Source organism: Pelobates fuscus, chromosome 11 (genome assembly GCF_036172605.1).
Source record: "Pelobates fuscus isolate aPelFus1 chromosome 11, aPelFus1.pri, whole genome shotgun sequence".
In the NCBI taxonomy this organism is placed as follows: domain Eukaryota; kingdom Metazoa; phylum Chordata; class Amphibia; order Anura; family Pelobatidae; genus Pelobates; species Pelobates fuscus.
In genome coordinates this window covers 117616529-117630453 of record NC_086327.1, presented here as the reverse complement: position 1 = coordinate 117630453, position 13925 = coordinate 117616529, and the positions used below count along the sequence as shown (strand labels likewise).

The following is a 13925-nucleotide window of genomic DNA, read 5'->3' as shown; positions in this document are numbered from 1 at the left end:
CTGGATTCTATTGGGTAGTTACTTTATTGTATAGGACTGTTGTTGGTCTTCTTCTCTAAGAGTTCATAGCTAGACATTGATGTAGATCAACATGCACACAACATGCATTCTGTGTACTCACTAGGGAATTCGGTAGTGTTTGTATGTAGTTCTGTTGCTAGAAGAACAAAGTAATACATTTGTATCATAACTATAGACTTAAATATAACCAATAACCAAGGTCTTGAGAAAGGACCACGAGTGGGTCCGAAACAATGACGCAGCACAAGTAAAAGCTTTTTTACTTTTTCATAACAAAGTCCTGTGAGTGCCTACTCCTTTCCAACATTTGAAGAATGTATTATAGTTCCACTGTGGAGCACCGAGGCTATATTATCTAAAGACTTTCATGGTTCTCAGAACTGAAAACATTGAGTGCCTTCACACGTCTATTTTACACACGTTTAGGTCATTAAGTGCACCTTTAAAAGTAATATTAATAGTATTTATTGTTTTTGGGGTCAAATGTCACATCATGAAAATCTGTAGAGGTGGGATGTTAGTTTTTGTAATTTAATGGTAGTTTTTTTACTGTCAACTAAATGCCAGACATTTTGGTTCATATTCTGAAGGTGCATTTAAATTGGGTCCTGCAGCCTTAAAAAACTTCTAAAATAGAATAAATTATGTAGCTCTAAATGGATTGCAATATATGTGAAACACTTTATTCCAGACCTACAAAAAATATACGGAGTAGGAAGATGTAACTTAAATCTAATTCCAGTATAAATCTTTTTAATATACATATGAGATATGACTGGGGTTTTTATAGATCTGAAGCTACCAAAGTGTCATAGGGTTCATCTAATATGACATCCACCCTTGTAATAAATAATTTGTCTTATTTGGCAATAGAAAGCAGATCTTCAAGTCAAACCCCCTCCTGTAGAGTCAGCCCTGTGTAGGATGAACTGTCTGTCTTCTCATCCAGGACTTTAAAGGAAGTGGATCAAAGACGAAAGCAGTCACATCTGTACTAGACCTACTTCAGCCATCCCTGGAGGATAACATGTTCCTTGGGTCACTGGGACTCTATGGTCTACTGGGCTTTGATATTTTGACTGATTGAAAAAGGAGCTGACAACAGATGTAAAGTACTGTCCAAGTATATCTGCCTATAAAATGCCTATGATTCATTTTCCTGTCTGTTCATCTGTCTATCTTTCAATCAGTTTCTTGTCTGTATATCTATGTGTCGATGTATTTATATATATTTTTTTGTTTGTTTATTTAAATAAAATTATAGTTTATATTTAAAAGAAAGATATGTGTGTAAAAAGGTATATATATATATATATATAATGTTTTGTATTTATATAATATATATAAGTGCACCAGTTCATCGTAGATGTTAAACACCTAGCTCAGAAGCAGCAGCAAAAAACATAAATGTCTATTTTACTGATCTTTTTAGATTTATATCTACAGCCTCCAAGACATGACTCCTGCCAGGTCTCATTTACTCTATACATACAATAATGAGATCCTAAATTTGAAGAATAGACCTGTTCTAAATGCTTGTAAACTGAATAGCATCTTGCTCTGATACATTAGCTTGTTAAGGGCATACAATGCCTGTATTTATATGCATGTTAAGGTAGGAGTAGTGTTTCTGAAATGCTTTTATCTATGATTGATCCTGCAGCATTTAGGGCACCACAGACTGTATTTATCATTTCCTTTTAAAAGATGCCACTGGAATGTGCGACTACATGGCAGTCCACCCTTGAATTTGCATTTGTTTTTGAAATAGTGTTTTCATAAAAATACCATTCTGGGAATTATAATTTGAAATCTTTAACACACCAGCGCATGAGAAAGAGAAAGTGACCTGTTATATAGGTAATTGTTTAACATCCCATTGCACTATTCATAGGACAAAGCTTCCAAATTCTCGCAATAAAGTGTATACATGTTTGTCCATTACAAACGGAACTGTGATCACTTGTGGTAATAGATTTCCTTGACACTGATATCAAATATAAATATAATATCTTTGTAAATGGGTAATTTTAAAAAGAGGGAATAGACAAATACACATAAAACACCTATTTAAGTTATAATCTTCAGGGTTTTTTTTTGTTTGTTTTTTACTGGGTCACTATAAAATTTGCAGTTGTTTTAAGAATAGTAGAATTACAGTACTTCAGTCCAGTCCATTTAATCTCCACATAATGTATATAAAGTGAGGATATAATGTAACACTCAATTCTCCAGCAAATGTAGAATTAGAAGCAGAGACCTATGGTTGTTTTAGTTCAACATTAGTTGGAAAACAATAAATTGGACATTAATGTTTTAGCCCATGTTATGCCTGCTCCTTTGTTTTGCTAATCCTACAGTTCATGCAAAGTACTGCATCTCTCCACCTTCGGAAGATGGGTGTATGAAGAGGTGAACTTGCTGATGTAATGGGTGGCATGGAAAGAGATAGATTGCAAAGAGGCACTTACGTGGCTGTGAAAAATCTGCAGTGTCTCCGTAGGTAGCAGACAGATGAAAAGAAGAGAAGATGGATCGAAATAAAAAGAGAAAGAATATGAGATGGAGCAGAAGATGATAGCCAGAAATAAAGGATGACATTAAATTAAAGACATTTACACATATACAGAAGTGAAAACAGCATGAAAATGAAGTTGGCATTCAGAGAAAAAAGGACAGATTTTGTGAAACTACTAGCAGTAAAAGATTAAATAAAAATAGCAGATGTAAGACCTTCCATCATCAGGAATTGAAAATGTTTGAACCTGTGTTTGTCTGGTCTGTCCATTCTAATCTAAAGACTCTGGGACTATATAGAAAATATATATATATATTTTTTTTAGATATTTAAAGCCATTTATAGCCACAACATCAAGTTACAAAAGTCAGGGGGTTATTTTGTTTTGGTTTAGATCTTGAATGAGCGACTACACTCTAGCACACGAACAGGTCAAAATGACATCTCAGATGTTTGTAAACTACATTTACCATGATGCTTAACTAACCATGAGGGTAAATGAGAATCAAGGGATATGTAGGTTAAAAACATATGGAGTGCAAATGCACAGCACCACTGCTGTTGCAGAATGTCTACTCATATGGATGGTGATCTTCTGAAAGCGGTCTTCTAATTAACAAAGGCAGGATTATTCACAAAACCAAGATTGTCAAACAGGGCAATATAGTTAAATTGGAAATGAAAATTCACCTCTAGCTCAAGTTATTAAGCCCTAATATTTATCATCCCCTGGTCAATAATGCTAAAATAATTTGTTTACTTCTGTAATTTGTGACCCTTCTACATATGCATGATTATGTGCTGCAGATGCTACTATACTGTAAGACAAGAATGCAGAAGGAGAGTGATACAATCACTGTGGAATATATTTAACATCACATAGTGAGGTACAATGATTAACATACCCGTCTATTGAAATACAGCTGGGGAACCCCACTGCATCAAAAATAGTAAAGCTAGTTAGTGCTTTAAAGTACAACTAAATGAAATCAAAATATCAATATAATATGTGAAAAATTGTTCCATTAGTTAAATTCCTCCACATATTCTGTTGAATCAAACGCACTTAGTAAGCACATCATATTCTTTATGCATATTCTAGTCATTTTACAATTGATTCTTTGCCTTTATAAACCCTAAGTGAAACTCATCTGAAACTCATCTGGATGTAGAACTTTCATATATTCCCGTACACTTATTTTCAAAGGATTACAGGTGTCTTCCTTTGTTACAAATGAGTTACTCAATGTGTAATGAGCATTTTGAGGAAGTAAAACTGCACTCTAAGAACAAGTGAAGAAAAATCAAAAATAAAATATAGAATTATTCTAAACCTCATTTATTTGAGACTGAACCAAGAATGAAAAGATATATGTTCTCAAATAGACTTAAGCCAAAATATTAGATTCCACAAATAAATACTAACAAACTAAATGACTCTATCAGGTAGATACTATCTTGAAAAGGTATCCAGAGGGATGGAAATAACAAGTAATAAAAAAGTCTCCATACTAAATGTAGAATTCTGTAAGGGGAATGGAGGAAATGGACAGGAGCTGTGTTTACTTACGGACTTTCTGAGTGACAAACTCGTATTGTGGAGTAGATTCTCCCAGCCCTTTCCCATTGATAGCCGACAGCTTTAATACGTATTGAGTTTGCGGTCTCAGGCTGGTCAGGGTGATGATGCCCTCTGCATTAGCTGCAAACAACAAGCAAACAAAGAATAATGGTCAGATGTAGAAATATTGATCTGCAGAGACCACAAGAAATGTTTCTATAAATCTAACTTAAAAGCAGGCGTACTGAGGTTTTGAAAGAAAAATAAAATCCATTCACTGTGGCTAACCACAAAAAGGACCTGACTGTTCTATCACCTTGCTAATATTCTCTCATTAAGCAAGATTGGTGTACATCTTGTATGCATTAGAGCAAGATTCCTCAGGAAAGGTCTTTAGTATCCCAAACAAAATAGTCTTTCATCCAGTCCTTATGTGAATACATAGATTTTGTAATTAGTATTAGTGGGCTTTTCACAAATGAGATACAGCAATAGATGCTCATGTTAGAAGACCATTTACTGTACCCATACGTCTAGTTTGAATTGGGACACACAGAATTCATTTTAAGAACAAATAGATAATTGTAAGTTCACTTTTAATGGAAAATTTACTGACATTTTCCTTTACTGTCTATTATCTATGGTAGCGTATACATATGGGTTAGCTCTGCCCCTTACAGCCAATAGGACAGGAAATAAAGAAAGGCTTTAAAATGAGGTTAGGTATTAAATAATAAGCAGCAGCCAGTTACAAGCTCTACAGTTCTTAACATGGTTAATAAATCATTGTGAGGGTACTATATGTTACCATTGATAATAGTCAGTAAAAGGAAAGTATTCTAAGTATGAATACATTTTCAGTTTTACTGACTAACCATGGTTGCTTATAGCAATTGGAATACTCAAGGGAGGGTAAGAAAACATGGAACAAAGAATCATGCTTAAACAAACAATTTACTGTACATTAGATCTAGCCATCATTATAAAGCAGAAGACTGAAGGAATCCTGGTACTGGTCTTATAACCACCTTATCTTTATAAAAGATGGTGAACAAAGGTTTCGAAGAAAGGGCTTGAGTTTCAATGATTCATCTAGTGGATGTCAAAGATGCCAAAAGCGGCATCTTTTGTGACAGGCTGTTTAAAGGAGCAGATTCAAAAGGTTCATGAACAGACATCCAAAGGTAGGAAAAAAAGTGCTAAGAGTAGACATAATTAAGGAACAGAGAAAAAAACCTGATTAAAACAGTTTTCAAAAATAAAGCAAAAACCCTCCACCCCCCCAAAAAAAATGGTAATAAGTACCATTGTAAAATTAACAGGGGAAGAGGGAGAAATAGGTAGTTAGATGAGAATCATCTTAGTCAAAAGAAGAAACTTTATGAATGAAAATATGAAGGAATAAGCATAGAAAACAGACCAAAACTAAGCTTTCATACTGTTCCTGGAATACATCGGCACCGTAGCAGTGCTACTAATGCCTACCTTAACCATTGGCCCAAAACCCTAAAAATTATCTACATCAAGACAAAAAAATAGGTGAAAAGTATAAAAAGGTGTTAGGAGGCAAAAAAAATCCTCTAATGGGAGAGAAATGGGAATTTTGCTAAACCTCTACGTACTTATTAACCAATAATAACCAGATAATACATGGGGTTAGCAGCAGCTTAAAGAAGGAAGGTGAACTGTTAGTGTAGGACTCACCTAAGAGTTTTACCTTAATGTGGCGTGTGAGCTTACACTCAAGTGGCCACTGGAGTGATACTAAAAACTTCCAGTTATTTAAATGTGCATAGGGATTTGGGATAATGTGCAAGTAACTATTTTCTTTATTTTGTTATTGTATGTATTGGGGTTGATGTATACTAAGTCATTGCTGCTTCCCAGGAGTAGTGGGCATTTGAGCGCAGTACTTTTTTTGTATATTAATGTTTATTAGTACTTAAACTCCTTTTAAAGTATTTCTTTATTTCCTGTCCAATCGGCTGTAAGAAGGGGGGCTAACCAATTAGTATATGCAACCATGGTTAGCCAGTAAAGTAGGAATGTGATCTGATAATATATGTTTACATAGAAAAAAGTAATATGGTCTAGTTATAAAGGGGATCAAACAGATCTCATCTACAGTAGGAGTTTGGGATAGATTAATTACATTGAGACAGAGAGAGACTACTTCTGGATTTACAATTTAGGGACATTGTACAATAAAGGATTGAATAAAAGTTTCGATTTGGTGGCATTTATGATATGAAAATGTAACATATGCTTATAAACAGACAAATAATATGATGATAATTTTTTAGTGATGACATATTTATCCTCTTGATTTATTTATGTATGTATTATTCATTTTTAAACTTTTTCATCTTTAACATTTCTAAATAATTATTTATTGGTTTTGGGAAAGTATTATGTTTACATTTGCTAATGGCTGAGCTACATTTACTATATTTAGGAGAAATACTAATTTTACCTAAAAAATAGTGGGGCAATTCAAGAAATATAACACAATTAGGTCTGTATTTAGATCAGTAGTAATCATTTCATGCATGTAAACAGTGATTATTGTGTTGTAAAACATTTTTTACATTGTCTCATGTTTTCAGTTGTTTGTGTTGTAACTTTATTCCTTGTGACGGGATACTTTGTTATACCCGTACAAAAATGTAACAATTACATAAGTGTGTTATTTAGCTTTAAAGAACAAGTTGGGAACTAATTCTAATTAAAATAGAGCAGGATAAAGGATTAACTAATTGAACTTTTGAGATGGATTTTCAGGGAGCAACGTGTCCTGAGGAAGTGGGATATCTGGGAGACTGATGCAAAAGTAGGAACACTAAGAAAAATACTTGGTGGACTGCAGATGAAGGAATTATCTCAGCTAGCTGAAAAGATACCTCGAGCAACATGGTAGGGATAGAAGAGCACTTGGTTATAAATCGATTGTAAGTGTATATTTATTTATCTTTGAATAACTGTTATCACACCACTAGAGGCTCCTGTATGTTTGTACTTTATACATATCAAAGACTAGGAAAAGTATATAAAGCAGGTTAGTTTGTGCAGTACGTGCTGACATCGCCCAATGCTTGCTACTACATAGAATCTCCGGTGGCTTTGGTAAGAACCAAGGATGTACTTTCCATGTATTTTGATTCAGTCAGAAGGTTCTAAGACTCATTATAGATGTAGAAGGTATAGATGGGGTGGAGGCGTTAGCCTTAATTTGCAGTATAAAAATGTATGCTACTCACTAACCACATGCTAGAGTGACGTGAGATCCCTAGCACAGCCTCTATATAGGAATCAAACTTCAGAGGCAGGAAATTACCTTGGGTGTCCCTCATCTACAAGAAATCACCAGTGCAACAGATGGCCTTATTAATTTCTCTACATGCACAGTGTGATTAACCAATAGGAGAGCTGTATTCAGGGCTTGATACATAGTTACATAGTTACATAGCAGAAAAGAGACTTGCGTCCATCAAGTTCAGCCTTCCTCACATTTTTTTTTTGCTGTTGATCCAAAAGAAGGCAAAAAGACCCAGTTTGAAGCACTTCATATTTTGCAACAAGCTAGGAAAAAAATTCCTTTTTGACGCCAGAATGGCAGTCATATTTATCTTTGGATCAAGCAGTTATTACCCTACATTGAAAGATTATATCCTTGAATATTCAGTTTTTGCAAGTATGCATCTAGTAGCTGTTTGAACATCTGTATGGACTCTGATAAAACCACTTCTTCAGGTAGAGAATTCCACATCCTGATTGTTCTTACAGTAAAAAAAACTTTCCTTTGCCTTAGACGAAATCTTCTTTCTTCCAGTCTAAACGCATGGCCTCGTGTCCTATGTAAAGTCCGGTTTGTGGATAGATTTCCACACAATGGTTTGTATTGGCCCCAAATATATTTGTATAATGTTATCATATCCCCTCTCAGGCGACATTTTTCTAAACTAAATAGGTTTAAATTTGTTAACCTTTCTTCATAGCTGATATGTTCCATTCCTTTTATTAATTTTGTAGCCCACCTCTGCACTTTTTCTAGTGCCATAATATCCTTCTTTAGAACAGGTGCCCAATATTGCACAGCATATTCAATTTGTGGTCTTACCAGTGATTTATAGAGAGGCAAAATGATATTCTCATCCCGAGAATGAATGCCCTTTTTCATGCATGACAATACCTTACCGGCCTCAGCCACTGCTGATTGACATTGCACATTGTTGCATAGTTTGTTGTCTATAACAATTCCCAAGTCCATTTCGTGTGTGGTTATCCCTAATTCGCTTCCATTAAGGGTAAACGTTGCTTGTGCATTCTTTACCCTGAAGTGCATAACTTTGCATTTTTCAACATTAAATTTCAGCTGCCATTTGAGTGCCCAGTCCCCCAGTCTATCTAAATCCCTCTGCAGCAAAGTAATATATTGCTCACATTGTATTATTTTACAAAGTTTTGTGTCATCTACAAACACTGAAACATGACTTTCAATGCTTTTTTCAAGATCATTTATAAACATGTTAAATAGAAGGGGTCCCAGAACAGAACCCTGAGGGACACCACTTGCCACCTCTGTCCAGCTTGAAAATTTACCATTAATGACAACTGTTTGTACTTTGTTAATCAGTAAACACTTGGCTCAAGAAGGCTATGTTCTTGTCCTACCCAATACTGTGAGTCGTGTATTATATTAACCCCTTAAGGACAGAGCTTCAGAAGCTTGTCTTTCACTTAATGACAACGGCATTTTTTGCATTTTTTGCTATTTGCGTTCAACTGCAATTTGCATTTTACTAATTTATTGCACCGACACATATTATATACCGTTTTTTAAAGGACAGAAAGGGCTTTAATTTGATGTAACACATATATATATATATAAATGCTTATTTATTATAAAAAAAATACAGAAATATGCAAAAAAATGAATTTTTGTGTGTTTTTTTTACAGTTTTTGCAATAATAATGTGTACATAATTAGTGCAGGTTAAGGAAAGTAATTAAAAATAAATTCATTTAGTTGTTCTGAATTACAGAATATATAATGTGTCTGGGATTTTAAGTTTCTTTTTGGTAGTTACAGGTCACAAAGCACAAGGAGTAAAATAAACTTTTTATGTGGAGCGATTTTAGAATTTGGTATGTTTGTCTTGTAAGCCTAATAGCCATAAAAGAAAACAAAATTGCCACACAAAAGTATATATTTATATAAAGTAGACACCACAGGCTATTTACCTAAGGTTGTTTTGACACTTTCTACGTAGCCATTTTACCGCCAACCTCTGCTAAATATTGGAGTAAAATTGTGTTTTTTGGGGGTTTTCGCACACAAACTTATAACAAAGAACTTCTCATGTGTATTTTGTAAAGTTGGTGTGTGCTATTCCTGTACAAAGTTTTATTATGTGTTCAGTTACTTCTGCTGAGTACAACGGTACCCCCATTGTATGTCTTTGGCACTATTTCGTGAAGCTACAGTGCCATATAGGAGACCTGTCCTTTTCAGTATTCACAGTAGAATTTTGAGAGACGGATTTAATGAGCCTATGCTTCCATTTGGGGTATTATAGTAGTTTGACTGTTCAAAAAAAACCCACAAAGGCCTACCATTTGTAAAAGTAGACACTCCAGGGTATCTCATAAGGTGCATATTGTGCCTTAACATGCCCCCATTTTTTTACCATTACATGCCAAAGTATGTGGTAAAAAATAATTTTGTGCATATTTTACATACGGATTGCATTTTTGCTGGGCATTTTGTATATTTCATGTGTGCCACTAAGTTCAAACCCCCCAAATTATGCTCAGCTAAGTCCTCTGAGTAAAAGGACACCCCCATTGTATGTCTATGGCACTATTTCGTGAAGCTACAGTGCCATACAGGAGACCTGTCCTTTTCAGTATTCACAGTAGAATTTTGAGAGACGGATTTAATGAGCCTATGCTTCCATTTGGGGTATTATAACAGTTTGACTGTTCAAAAACACCCCACAAAGGCCTACCATTTGTAAAAGAAGACACTCCAGGGTATCTCATAAGGTGCATATTGTGCCTTAACATGCCCCCTTACATGCCAAAGTATGTGGTAAAAAATAATTTTGTGCATTTTTTACATACGGATTGCATTTTTGCTGGGCATTTTGTATATTTCATGTGTGCCACTAAGTTAAAACCCCCCAAATTATGCTCAGCTAAGTCTTCTGAGTAAAAGGACACCCCCATTGTATGTCTATGGCACTATTTTGTGAAGCTACAGTGCCATATAGGAGACCAAGCCATATCAGTTTTGACCGAACTTTGAATTTTGACGCCGGGCCTATGTGCAATTTCCAAGCATCTTTGCAGGTTTTAAATTCAAACTACCCCACAAAGGCCTACCATTTCTTAAAGTAGACACCCCAGGGTATTTCAAAAGGCATATTTTGAACCTTAGCGTGGGATCATTTTTCCGCTAGCGTGTACCAGGTGTAGTGGTTATAAGCGTTTTTTCTGCCTTTTTGACACACAAAGTGAGTTTGCACAATATATTTTGCAAACCATATGTGTACTACCACTGTATAATACTTCATATTTTGCTCAGCTATGTCTGCTGAGTACAAAAATACCCCCGTATGTACCTTTGCCAGGTATATGTGGACATCGGAGGGGCACATTTGGGACACAGCCATTCCATTTTTTTTCAAATTTTGAATTTTTACGCTGTGCCCATGTCCCATTTTAGAGTATTTTACCAGGCTATATAATCCAAATACCCCATAAAGCCATACCATTTCTTAAAGAAGACATCCCAGGGTATTTCAAAAGGCATATTTTGAACCTTAGCGTGGGATAATTTTTCCGCTAGCTTGTACCAGGTGTAGTGGTAATAAGCGTTTTTTCTGCCTTTTTGACACACAAAGTGAGTTTGCACAGTATATTTTGCAAACCTTATGTGTACTACCACTGTATAATACTTCATATGTTGCTCAGCTATGTCTGCTGAGTACAAAAATACCCCCGTATGTACCTTTGCCAGGTATATGTGGACATCGGAGGGGCACATTTGGGACACAGCCATTCCATTTTTTTTCAAACTTTAAATTTTTACGCTGTGCCAATGTCCCATTTTAGAGTATTTTACCAGGCTATATAAACCAAATACCCCATAAAGCCATACCATTTCTTAAAGAAGACATCCCAGGGTATTTCAAAAGGCATATTTTGAACCTTAGCGTGGGATCATTTTTCCGCTAGCTTGTACCAGGTGTAGTGGTAATGAGCGTTATTAAATGTAATTTTTTACTTTTTAAAACTTTTTTTACTTTTTAAAACTATTTTTTAAACTTTTGTTTTGATTATTCATTTTTTTAAAGTTTCCTAAACTTTCGTAAAACTTTTTTTTACAGATTTAAAATTTTTCTAAGCTTTTTTTTTTTTACGTTAACCCCTAACTAGCAGTAAGCAGCACTAACAGTAAATTCCCCATTTTCCCATAACTCCCACCCATCCCAGCTAGCAAAATATTTAATTATACAATATTTAAATTAGTTAATTAAATAAATTTAACCCCTGAGGGTTAAAAAATAAATAAAAGTTAATCGTCAGGGGTTAAAAAAAAATTAGAACAGTATAATACTGTGATCTGTATTTTGATCACTGTAGGCAGTGATCGACTGGCAGGGAAGGGGTTAATTTTTATTTGGACTGGGTAAAGGGTTTATTTTTTTTTATTTTTTACTTAAACGTTATTAAAACTTTTTTTTAACTTAATTTTGTAACTTTTTAAAGCTTATTTTTAAACTTTTTTTAACGTTAACCCCTAGTTAGCGTAATACTAAATCCCCCAATTCCCCACTAACTTCCACCCTCCCCAGCTAGCTAAATTTATCATTTTAAAATATTTAAATTAATTAATAAAATAAATTGAACCCCTGAGGGTTAAAAAAAAAAGAATTAACCCTCAGGGGTTAAAAAAAAAATCAGATCTTAGTAAAATGTAATCCCTGCCAATTGATCACTGTAGTCAGTGATCAATTGGCAGGGAAGGGGTTAATTTTTTATTAAAATGGGTAAAGGGGGAGAAAAGGGGGGTGGGATTTTAATTTTACTATTTTTTTTTCCACCAGGGGGCAGGATCACTGAAGATCCGTCTCCCTGCACTTCACACAGAACCAGGAAGTGCAGGGAGGCGGAGGTGAGTATAGAGAGCACATGTGCCCGCTCAGACATGCTGTCAGAGCGGGCACATGTACTGGGGCAGCCCGATCCGGTGCTCCCGGTCTGCCTCTAATGCAGAGGCAGACCGGAGCACCATTAACCCCACGATTGCCGCGATTGCGGCGATCTGGGGTTAATTTTAACGGGTGACGGACGAGGTCCGTCACTCGTCATTGATGCATTTCCCTGAGTGACGGCCCTCGTCCGTCACTCGTCGTTAAGGGGTTAATAAAAATCACTGTTTACTACAACCCCAAAAAGCAGCAGAATATAATTTTTACGTTTATAAATTTGGCGAATTTAAACTCCTAAAAACAAATTACTTTTTAAAGCAATTTAGCCAAGATATTTGCTCAGTTCAGGAGGAACACTGAATGCATACGTCTATAACCATTGACACGTTGGAGTCAAATTTACATTCGTGTAAGAATTATTTTTCAGAAATGTGGCTCCATTTATGTTTATAAAATTGCCAAAAACTTTGTAAACAGCAAAAAATTAAATTTATCTGCAGATCAGAGAGGCAAATTTTGAATTAGCGCCTGCATGTTTTAGGTGTATAATTAACTTGTTACATCCCTCTTTTTTTTCTTTGGTTAATTAACCTTTGCAATTTTAACACAGCAATTTTCTGGCACCAACAACTGAGGAAAAAAACCCTGTGATGAGCTTTCCAGGATGCATGTAACATACCTTTGGCACAAACAAAGCTTTGCTAATTGCGTATTGTTCTCTTAGGGCACTTAGAATGCTGAATTAGGACATTTGAGTCCCAATGCCACCTGATAAGTTTCTGACATCTAACTAAAAAATATAACATCTCATGCATTTTCATTTGTGGCCAATAAAAAGAAACTTTCTTCTCTGAGCCAGAATAGTCTTGGCGAAAAGCCTCTCCCTAGCAGGTGCAGTCTGTAGGGCCATGAAACTGCTTGCCAATTCTTCACAGAAGATGGCAAACTATGCCCTGTGACATATTCAACAATAATTCTATTTAATGTTACTTTTAGAGTGCAAATAAGAGAGTAATTATACAAAATGAATAACTTGAAGAAAACATAATGTTAATGGATGCTTTATTTATTTATTTTTTTGTAACTAAACATGAATTTTGACCTTATGAACTAGAATCAGAGAAGAAGACAAATAAGAGACGATAAAGCACAAGGAATATGTATTTGTGTGTGTGTGTGTGTGTGTGCGCGCGCGCGCGTGTGTGTATTATAAAATATATATTTGTATTTATTCATTTATTAAATGTATTTATGCATTTTTTTTGGTCCATGCTATTTAATAGATAAAGTGTAGTCATTTGAAGACCCATTGTGCGTTTATGCATTTGAACCGATCCTGTGCTAAAGGTGAGAACAAACAAAGCTTATCGATACACTTACCTTCTTTGGCATCATACAGCTTACTGTGCCACTTGTCCTCTCCTGTGGTTTTCCATTCTGCTTTGTATCGGAGGATGGGGACTCCACCAGATGCATCTGGCTCTTCAAATTCAACCATTGCTGTGCTTGAGTAGGATTCTACTCGGATAATATTTGGATATGAAGGTGTATCTGCCATTTAAAAGGGAAAGTATGACATTTTAGGAGGAAAGTATCTTATCTTATATAA

At 35.2% G+C, this 13925-nt stretch overlaps 1 protein-coding gene across 8 annotated transcripts in view; it reads right to left on the bottom strand.

The window, feature by feature from the left end:
* The window catches only part of NCAM1 (neural cell adhesion molecule 1), a 254559-nt gene that overhangs the window by 35377 nt on the left and 205257 nt on the right, over positions 1 to 13925 (bottom strand). For 4 of the 8 annotated variants that reach the window (XM_063435734.1, XM_063435738.1, XM_063435736.1 and 1 more), the window contains 3 exons: positions 13697 to 13867; positions 4110 to 4241; positions 2493 to 2507 (listed from right to left, as the gene is read on the bottom strand). In XM_063435734.1, the coding sequence (XP_063291804.1) occupies positions 2493 to 2507; positions 4110 to 4241; positions 13697 to 13867 (318 nt within the window). The remainder of the gene's footprint in view (positions 1 to 2492; positions 2508 to 4109; positions 4242 to 13696; positions 13868 to 13925) is intronic. The other 4 variants (XM_063435735.1, XM_063435737.1, XM_063435739.1 and 1 more) reach the window with 1 other exon arrangement.